General features: G+C 46.9%; 1 protein-coding gene across 1 annotated transcript in view; it reads left to right on the top strand.

Annotated features, from left to right (window-relative positions):
- Positions 1 to 475: 475 nt before the first annotated feature.
- The window catches only part of GATA6 (GATA binding protein 6), a 29171-nt gene continuing 19348 nt past the window's right edge, over positions 476 to 10298 (top strand). Inside the window, exons 1-2 of the mRNA XM_007935592.2 lie at positions 476 to 1610; positions 6395 to 6561. Coding sequence (XP_007933783.1) covers positions 476 to 1610; positions 6395 to 6561 — 1302 coding nt within the window. The remainder of the gene's footprint in view (positions 1611 to 6394; positions 6562 to 10298) is intronic.

The following is a 10298-nucleotide window of genomic DNA, read 5'->3' as shown; positions in this document are numbered from 1 at the left end:
GCACACCAGGCGTGAGGGACCCGCCGGGAGGCGGGATGAGGCCGCGCGAATACGCACAGCTACTTAAAGAGGTTTTTTTTCTGCGTGTCATCGGCCGAGAGGGAGCAACGTGGGGTGGAAGGAAACCTCGGGGCGCCTCGCCTTCACCCGTGGAATCTGGCGCGCGCGGAGTAAGGATGCTGCGAAGGGGCGGGAGTCGAGGGCGAGGGGACAGGAGCAGCGCGGTTGAGGGAGACTGGCGATCCCCTTCGTTCGGGATCCTGTGGCGGCTGCGCAGGCTCCATTACCCGCTCCCTCCCCCAATCCCTGCGTCCTGGGCCGAAACCGGATCTTGGTGAAATCTTATCAGCTAGAAAACGGAGTCAGGCTGAGGTGTTTTACGGCCTGCGCTTTTGGTAACCCCTCTTTATTTCTGTTCTCCTCTCCACTTCGCCTCAGGAGCTAAAAGTCACCTGGGAGCGGCGTCGGACCGTGGATGGCCTTGACTGATCGCGGCTGGAGCCTACCGAAGCGCTTTGGGGCCGCGACTGCGGACGCCGGCGACTCCGGAACATTTCCAGCGCGGGAGCCCTCCACGCCGCCTTCCCCCATCTCCTCCTCGTCCTCCTGCTGCTCCCGGGGAGGGGAGCGCGGCCCCGGCGGCGCCAGCAACTGCAGGACGCCGCAGCTCGACACGGAGGCGGCGGCAGGACCCCCGGCCCGCTCGCTGCTTCTCAGCCCTTACGCCTCGCATCCCTTCGGGGCTCCCCACGGACCTTCGGCGCCCGGGGTCGCTGGCCCCGGGAGCGCCCTGTCGAGCTGGGAAGACCTGCTACTCTTCACTGACCTGGACCAGGCCGCGACGGCCAGCAAGCTGCTGTGGTCCAGCCGCGGCGCCAAGCTGAGCCCCTTCGCACCCGAGCAGCCGGAGGAGATGTACCAGACCCTCGCCGCTCTCTCCAGCCAGGGCCCGGGCGCCTACGACGGAGCTCCCGGCGGCTTCGTGCACTCGGCAGCCGCTGCAGCCGCAGCCGCAGCCGCAGCCAGCTCCCCGGTCTATGTGCCTACCACCCGCGTAGGGTCCATGCTACCGGGCCTGCCGTACCTGCAGGGGGCAGGCAGCGGGCCGGCCAACCATGCGGGTGGCGCGGGCGCTCATCCCGGGTGGCCCCAGGCTTCGACTGACAGCCCCCCCTACGGCAGCGGTAGCAGCGCGCCCGGCGGCGGGGCCGCAGGGTCCGGCAGCGCTGGCTCTGCGGCGGCGCACGTTTCAGCGCGCTTCCCCTACTCTCCCAGTCCGCCCATGGCCAACGGCGCGGCGCGGGAGCCTGGGGGCTACGCAGCGGCCGGCGGCGGCGGCGCGGGTGGCGCGGGAGCTGTGAGCAGCGGCGGCGGCGGGAGCCTGGCGGCCATGGGCGGCCGTGAGCACCAGTACAGCTCGCTGTCGGCTGCGCGACCGCTGAATGGGACGTACCACCATCACCACCACCACCACCCGAGCCCCTACTCACCCTACATGGGTGCGCCGCTGACGCCCGCCTGGCCTGCCGGACCTTTTGAGACCCCGGTTCTGCACAGCTTGCAGAGCCGCGCGGGAGCTCCGCTCTCCATGCCCCGGGGTCCCAGCACAGGTAAGGGTCGTGTCGGAGCTTGCGAGTGGGGTCCGACGCCCTATGGCTCCGGGGATGTGGACAGCTACTTACTTTAGGCCTGTTTTCAGGGCTTTGCTCTTTGGGCTCGGCTGCGAAAGGGTTTGTAAGCCTGTGATGACCGGAGACTAGTAGCACTGATGGGGTGCGTCTGTCTTATGAACTTAGTTCCTTGCCGTGTTTACCTTAGTGCCTTGGAGAAGGAAGCGCCAGAGACTTGAGGAATGGTAAATGGGGTTGGCATTTGGAAAACGCGAGGCAGTAAGGGAACTGACAGGTTCTGAGCTCTCCCAAGCCCTAGTCGGGTGTTTATGGATGTGTCCCCTTGGAAGGATACTTTAGAGTAGTGTTCCCCTTTTCCCAAAATACACACCCACCCACCCAATCTCACCCAATTTAACTCTCAAACAGGGAGGAGTTGTGTATTTTCTTCCGGAAGAGCATTTGAAAAAAAGTGAGTAGGGAATGAAAAGATGAGGGGACTCTTGGATGTGCCAGCCCCTATTTAGGATTTCATCCTGAGGGAAAGCTGGTGGATAGGACCTGTGCCTGATGCCAGGCAGGTCTGGGACCTCTGGGGCTGCCTGCCTGCCCCTGCCTGCCCTACCCATGGATGCCAAGCTGGGGCCCAGGGAACCTGGAAGTCAAGCACTTTTTCCTACATAGAGTTAACTCACCAATTTTTTTCTGTTTCCAATTCTGCTTTTGCTCTCATTCTGGAGTATGCGGGAGGGTGCATTTGGAGTAAACTGGAGAAATACAACATCAAAATACCTGGAAATACCTCATATTGAAAAGTGTTTTTGTTTTGCTCAAGCAGGGGAGTGTGTGTGCAATGTTTTCTAGCCTAACAAAAAAAGGGCAGCTTGGCTTCTTTTCAGTCCCAGCATTCTACAGGTCCTTGATGCTTTCACAGGTCTCTGATTTGATACTTTACCTTTTGGATCACCTAGCAGACTCCTCTGAGGGAAAACAAAATGTTTTCTGTTTGTTTGAGAGGATCTCTTGGGAGCCCCTGTAATCACAGAGATAGCAAGGAAAAGGGAGGCATATTAATCCAACTGTCCTGCTTGGTGTCCTTGCCCAAGAGGCTTGGGTTTCACATGGAACCCTCAGTGTGCCCTTTAGGGACCCTGATTAGTTAGCATCGCTAACCTTGGGTTCCAAAGACAAACTGGAAACACTAGTGACCTGAAAGTTAAAAAGAAAGAAAAAAAAAAAAAAGAATTTGAATGGCCTGACTACTAACATTGGGAGGGGGTCCAACAGGTTTCTTGTTAATAAGCCCTTCCTTTCTTCCTCTAAGGCTGGCGGTTCAAACCCACCAGCCACTCCTCGGAAGGAAGGTTGGGCAATCCTACTTCCGTAGTGATACTGCCTCGGAAACCCAAGGAGGGGTCGCTATGAGTCGGGGCTGACTCGACGGCAAACAACAACAACGACATTCTTCCTCTAAGGGCTTCAAGACTGCAGCCCCTTTTTTCTTTCCCTGCAAAGCAGGCCCTGGAGATTTTACTATCTGTGTGTGGGTGGTGTGGCAGTGGCATACCCTGTTGAGATTTGCCTTGTTGGGTTGAGACCTTAGAGAACAGAGGGCTGGCTATCAACCCTTCCTGCTGCATAGGGACCCAGACAAGGAGATGAAGAATCTTCCAATAGAAAGTGGGTGCTGTGTGGGAGATTTCTTTTGTTCGGTAGGGAATTCAGCAGGGAATCTGAGGGATGTGTGAGTTGGGGAGTGTGGGCAGGTAGAGTTTGAGCAGGACCTTGCAGCTCTGCCAGTTTCTCAACACCTTCGCTTGATCTCCATATTCCTTGCCCCTCATCTTCTAGCATGTCACCTCACTGAAAAGAGAATCTGTGTTTGCCTCATGTTTAAAGTAATTGGTGCTATGTGAAAAGTCCTTTTAGAATCAGTGTAGTGCAGTTACAGGCAAGTTTTAAATTAGTGTTTATTTTCAAATTATCCTGTCCGTTCGATAATTTTCTCAACTTTTGGGTAGGACACTGCAAAAGTAGAAACATGTTCTGTAGATCAAGAGTTGTTGTTGTTGTAATATCGAGTCGATTTCAACTCATGGTGACCCCTCCTTGGGTTTCCCAGTCACTATCACTAGGGAAGTAGATTGCCCCATCATCCTTCCGAGGAGTGGCTGGTGGGCTTGAACTGCCAGCCTTCTGGTTAGCAGTCAAATGCCTTAGGCACTACGCCACCAGATCAAGAGTATGTTTGAAAAAAACAGGAAGGGGATTGGGGGCAACCAGCTTTTGCATAAAGGGTCTATGTGGAAAGCAAGATCCACAAGGACCAAACCAGTCTTCTCTTTGGAGGGAAGAAAATTACTCAGACTTTGCCTGTCTCAGCCAGGTGTTCTGTCACATGCTAGACAGACCTCTCACCAGCTTCCTAGCTAGATTCACTTTTTTTTTTTTTTTTTTTTTAAGCAACTGTTTTTGGAGCAGGCTCTTTAATTGGTTTGTGCAAACACCAGGGCTGAGACATGAGCACTGGGCTTTCTCGACCTGAGCAGTGTCAAGGCTTCTGGAAGACCTGCCCCACATACCTCTTCCTGGTCCTGGTGGTGCCGGTGCCCTGGATGAGCTCAAGGTGCCCACAGACCTCACTCCTCCAGCTCAGCACCCTCCTAAGATCCTACTCCAGGTCCTGGGACCACATACAGGCTCCATAGGAACACTGGAAAAATCTATGTGATGAGACAGAGATGATGTTAAGGAAAAAATGGTGAACAAGCTTCCAGCACAATCACATTTTGTCATTTTTATAAAAAACAGAATCCTTCTTCCCCATTTTAGTCAGAGATAAAGGATTGTAGCTGTCTGGTGAAGGAGACTAGGGAGGGAATGGGAACAATAGCTTTTTCACTTAATTAGCAGACATTCTTGTTGCAAACATCCTAGATTTCTCCAAAGAAGACTTTAAATTTTGTCTTTGGGTTTTCAGATAACTTAACTACTTGGGGAGTTCATACTGTCTTCTCCTGGGAGTCTTTATTGTTTCCAGTACAGGGCAAAGAGGCCAGGCACAGGGCTAGGTTTTCCAGGGAATGCCCCACTATATCAAGAGGGACTCTGATAGGTAACATTTTAAAGTCAACAACAAAGACAAATACCTTGTTTAACTTCAGTGTCCTTGAAGTCCTGAGCATTTTACTGATTACCGTAGTCAATAGTGGCTTTTAGGGTGGAGAAGAATAAATCTTTGTGATGTGTTGTAAGTTGCAGTATCCCCATGACAACTTTGAACTCCAGTAGTGTAGGATGCTAGTTTCTTTCAAACTAAGAAGGAGACTTGTTTTGTAGCGTAACTAGTACTAATAGAAATAAAAGAGTATTCATGCTAAAGTCACATTTAAATATTTTTACAACAAAAGGTGGGAGGGAGTGGACAGCCTCACTAGCACATATAATCCTCAAATAAAACTTCTGAAGTGTAATGTTTATTTACTCTAAGAAGTGATTCAGAAATGCTCCTTAAAGAATGCTAATTTGAAACATTTAAATCCTTTACAATATAAAGAACTCTAAGTAGGAGAAGGAGCCATTTATTATTATTTTTTTAATCTACCTTTAATTAAGGAGGTCTGGTAATGTAGTGCCTCAAGGCACTTGACTGTTAACCAGAAGGCTGGTGGTTTAAACCCACCAGGCACTCCTCAGAAGGAAGATGGGGCAATCTACTTCCGTAGTGATATTGCCTCGGAAACCCAAGGAGGGGTCCCTATGAGTCGCATCATTTAATAACAACAACATTTAATAAGCATCTATCTCATTTTAGGTAATATGTATTTGCCCATATCTGATTGAGGTGAGGTGAAGTAATGAATGTTACACCCATTTGTTCTTAAGATTTTTTAAAGCAGCTTTAGATTAATGAATTCTGACAACTAACCAAATAATAAAATGACGTATAATAAACATTTTAAATGGATTGTATAAATTGAAATGTCAGGATAGGAAAATAGAAAACCATTTTATTTAGCACAGGGAAGGTCTTAGTAATTTCCTCAATCAAAAATGTATCAACCATATGTAGAAATTTTGCAACTAGAAGCAATTAGGCATGCATATAAAACTTCACTCTAATCTGTGTCCTTAATAATGTTAGTGCTTTTTTCTCCTGAGGACGCCTGAATATTAGAATAGTAAAATTCTAATGAATTAAGTGCCCAGGAAAAGTATTTCCAATTTCATTTGTATGTCTATTTTTAACTGTGGAAAGGACTTGTAAGGAAAAGTAGCAGATGTAGAAAATGCATCTAAAAATTATCTGAGATAAAACTGAATAAGGCTGCACTGGTATCCCCGGGTATTTGTGGCTTGGAGCGAGAATCAGTGGTCACTGTTAACATTGCACGGCTTGTTCGGGTTTGGCAAGTGGCATATTGTAATTATGATGGATTCCAGTCTTGAAAAGCTTGGAAACAACCGAAGAAAATAGGTCAGGGAAGCCTCAAAGGGACCTCCCCAAAGAGAGGAGGCGGGTGATTTCAGGCTCTGCTTCTGCCCCGTCCCGATTTTCTGAGGTCACTCACCTAGGGGGTGCAGAAGTATCCGGCAAATGGTCAACGGATCAATGGCGAGGAAATCAAATGTCGGGAAGGGCGGGTGGGGGAGCGCGGGCCGCGCATCCCACCCTTCACAGCAGGGCCCTTGGGGTTTTAAGGATGCCGGCCGCAGTGTGCGTACCTTGGGGAGGCGGCGGGCGTGGCGAGCCTAACCTGGGCCACTTTCCGCTCTCGCCGCAGACTTGCTGGAGGACCTGCCCGAGAGTCGGGAGTGCGTGAACTGCGGCTCCATCCAGACGCCGCTGTGGCGGCGGGACGGCACCGGGCACTACCTGTGCAACGCCTGCGGCCTCTACAGCAAGATGAACGGCCTCAGCCGGCCCCTCATCAAGCCACCGAAACGCGCGGTGAGTGAGACCACTGCCCGGCCTTTGCCGCCCCGCCCTCCCCTCCGTCCGGACCGCGGGCCGCGCTCCTCCCGCGGGGTCGCCGCTTGGTCGTCGGGGCCTTCCTTTTCGCGCCTGCCTTCGCCGCCGCCCGTGGATCGGTTGGTGCGGGCGGTGTGGCCGGGAGCCCGCGCGGTCTCAGCGCGGCCGGAGGGGCCCGACAGTGCGCTCCTGGGCCCTTCCCAGCGCCCGCCCTCGGCTCAGGAGTGCAAGCTCCCCGACATCAGACTTGGGGATCGAAGACCGCCTTTTTCTGTGTATTTAGACGTAGGATGATGTCTTTAAGTGAGAAGGGAGAGATGTAGGGTGCTGCCATTTTTTTTTTCCCCTAAGTACGAAAAGAATCCAGTACTGAAATAATTCTAGAAGGATACAAAAGAAGTTGGCAATGGTGGTAACTGGGGAGAAAAAGTGAGTTGCGGCAGAGGTCAGGGTGAAGGAAGCAGACTGCTTCACTGTGGACTCTTCATTCTAGTTTGGTTCTGGATACTAGAAAAAGGTGTATCTTGTGTGTATAAGCAAACCATATTAATTTATAACATTTGCTTCCAAATAGAATGTGACAGTAACAGAAACTCCATTCGCTCTACTCTCCATAAAACCTCATTCTTGGGTCCCTTCTGTTCTGTCCTTTAGTACTTGTCCTCCTCCTTTTAGCCTCAAATTGCATACATCTTTTTGGGTTGCCTTTGAGTCTGATGAAAATTCATTCACTGTCATCACTGTTACTTGAAATCTGTTCAGAGAACTACAGAGAACTTGAGAAAAAGTCTAATCTGTGTGTTCTTCTCAAGTTGAGGATTTTCACCGATTTCGATTTTCTTCATGGATTAATCTCTTACTGTCATTATGGGTGTTTATTAGCAAGGGAAGGTGTTTGCTTCTGTAGTGATTAGAGAAAATAAATTAAATACTTACAATCCCTATCAAAAAGGTAAAATTTGTTTGCCCAAGTACTTACATTCTGGTGCCTTTTAAGTAAAATATTTTACAGTTAGATGCCAGACGTCTTAAATATCCAAGTAATTCATTTAATTATTATACTCTAATCAGCAGGAACAAATGCTACACATGTTGTTTGTGTTAAATAGATTAGAAGAAAATTGCATCACAATGTAAGTCTGACACCTTAAAGAGAAGCAATTAGTTTTATGGTTGTTTTGTTTTTAATGCATTTAAAATAAAGTGGCTGAGGTTAATTTAATGAGTGCATGTGCGGTTAAGGTTAAATTTATTACAACCTCCCACAACTTAAAATTTTCTTCAAAGGGTATCCTTAACTTTAGTGTGTCACTTCCCATGATTTTCATTTTTCTTACATGTATCGCATTTAAAAAGAAAAAGAAATCCATGGAAAATATATCACAAGGAAGTTCCTTGTTTTAATGAAACATTATTTTGGGGTTGGGGTGGGAAAGAGAAAGGCAAATTGAGCTGAGTAACTAGATGAGCTGGAAAGGTAACGTTTTCTCATGATTGGGTGACCAGCTGGTAGAAATCGCCATTTAAATTCAAGTCTTATTATAAATTTAACCTAGTAAACCAAACCAAACCCACTGCCATCGCCGACTCTTATCAACATTATAGTCCAGAGGAGACCTGCCTCGTAGTGTTTTCAAGGCTGTAAATCCTTATGGAAGCAGTCTGCCTCATCTTTCCCTGCAGAGCAGCCGATGTGTATGAACCACGGACCTTTAGGTTAGCAGCTGAATACCTTAACCACTGTGTCACCAGAGCTCCTGTACATTCATATTAGATAGTGCCATTTGTTTTGTTCCCTTATGGGTAAAACTGTTGCCAGAAAGAAAACAACTCTTAACATCTCTGAATCAATTAGTTTTCTTTCTGCATGGCAGGTGTCCTGGCAATGACCAAGGTCAGCCAATATGCTTTGTAAATGGGTTATAAATGATACCAATTGAAAGGTGTGTCACTATCAATTAGTTCTCCTTGTAGACTTCTTATTTATGGTTTTGATGGATCTAGCTTAGTTCTCAGAAACAGAATGCTGAACCCACGTTTGTTTAGCCAGCAGTACAGAACCAATCACTATGAATTTGAACTTGTAATACATTGCAAAATGAGATTTATAGTGTAGCTTGAATTCCTTGTCCCCGATGAGTACAACTGAGATCATTCGTTACAGGGAACTTTTATAACCCATTCACCTTCATTTCACATGTTTATGAGGACTGGCTTCACTTATGATCTGCAGTTGACAGTCATAAAGTTCTTTGTTATAATGGCAAATTCTGATAACAAGTTTGCTTCACATTGGCTCCAAATTCCACTGGAAACTCATAAATGGCCTGTTTATGAAAGAAACCTTCCTGTCCCCTAGTTCACTGATTTCACATTTATGAAGAGAAAGAAGTACTGTCCTAGGAAGTTATTTTCTTTTAATCAAAAAGAGGTGGGCAGAAGGTGAAAAAGAAGCCCCATGTATAAAGTTTTGTTAATGTTTGTTTTCATTGTTTTAGCAAATAGTATTCCTGTTAGCCAAGTACATTCATTTCCACCAAAAGTCAGATTGATTCTTTCTTAGCACTTACTTAGAAATGGTGTAGTGCTAAAAGGTTTACCAGTGTCTTTGTTTTTATAACTTGTCTGGAAAGAGTGCTGCTAAAGTGATACAACAGGATGTGAATTGTCAATGCAAAATTCAATTTTATCCTTTAAATTTGCCCACCAGGGAATTGGAAATCTCTGTTCTCTAATCTGTGAATGTTTATGCATGCTCAATTTATACTTTTGCTGTCCATTCATCACAATTTCTTTAATTTAAGAAGATCAATCAGTATAGCTAATTTTACAAATTTTTTATACATTTCAGTTTGGTTTGGGCCCTAAAATTTCCCCATAGTCTTTTGACTAAAGTCATGACACATTTTTTATAGTTGCTAATCTAGGTAATTTAAAGACAAATCATATTTTTGCTATTTGGTGGAGGAAGTTATATTGGTTTTAAATTCTCATTCTTTATAATTAAACATAATAATTTGGAGGAAATAAGTTTCCCTGCGGTTGTTATGGGCATAAAGGGAACAGGGAAATGAGAGTTATGCTCACATAGCTGGTCATTCCTGGAAATGCCAATAAGCCCTTTGTGTTAAAAATTGAATGTAATATCTACAGGGTAAATATTAGTATCATTGTATAGAAAAAAAGACTGTCAGCATTAAAAACATTGATGTCATTGATTTACTTTCTCCTTCTGAATTGTAAAACAAAAATTCTAGCAGGCAATTTTGTGATAATTATGAAATGTATTAAAGTATTGTTGCTGTTGTTGTTTGCCGTCGAGTTGGCCCCGACTCACAGCGACACCTCCTTGGGCTTCCGAGGCTTCATTATGGAAGTAGGATTGCCCAACCTTCCTTCCTAGGAGTGGCTGGTGGGTTTGAACCACCAGCCTTCTGGTGAGCAGTCAAGTGCCTTAGGCACTATGCAACCAGAGCTCCTTATTAAAGTATATATATATAAATTTATAAAGTTTTTAAACATATTTTTTAAGATACATTTCCACTGACATACGTAGACTCTTCTAATTTTCTGAGAATCAGACCTGGTTAGCTTTCAGGTAGAGCGTTGGAGACTGCCTAAAGCTACTTGGCACAGCTGTGGGTGGTTTGTGATTGAATTTTGTGACTCTTGTATCTCAGACCTTCTAACCATGGTGCCATCCACTTGAAAAGTGG

This window comes from Orycteropus afer, unplaced genomic scaffold, assembly GCF_000298275.1.
Source record: "Orycteropus afer afer isolate SDZICR_OR568_19922 unplaced genomic scaffold, OryAfe1.0 scaffold00030, whole genome shotgun sequence".
Classification (NCBI taxonomy): Eukaryota; Metazoa; Chordata; class Mammalia; order Tubulidentata; family Orycteropodidae; genus Orycteropus; species Orycteropus afer.
This window is presented reverse-complemented; position numbering and strand designations above follow the sequence as displayed.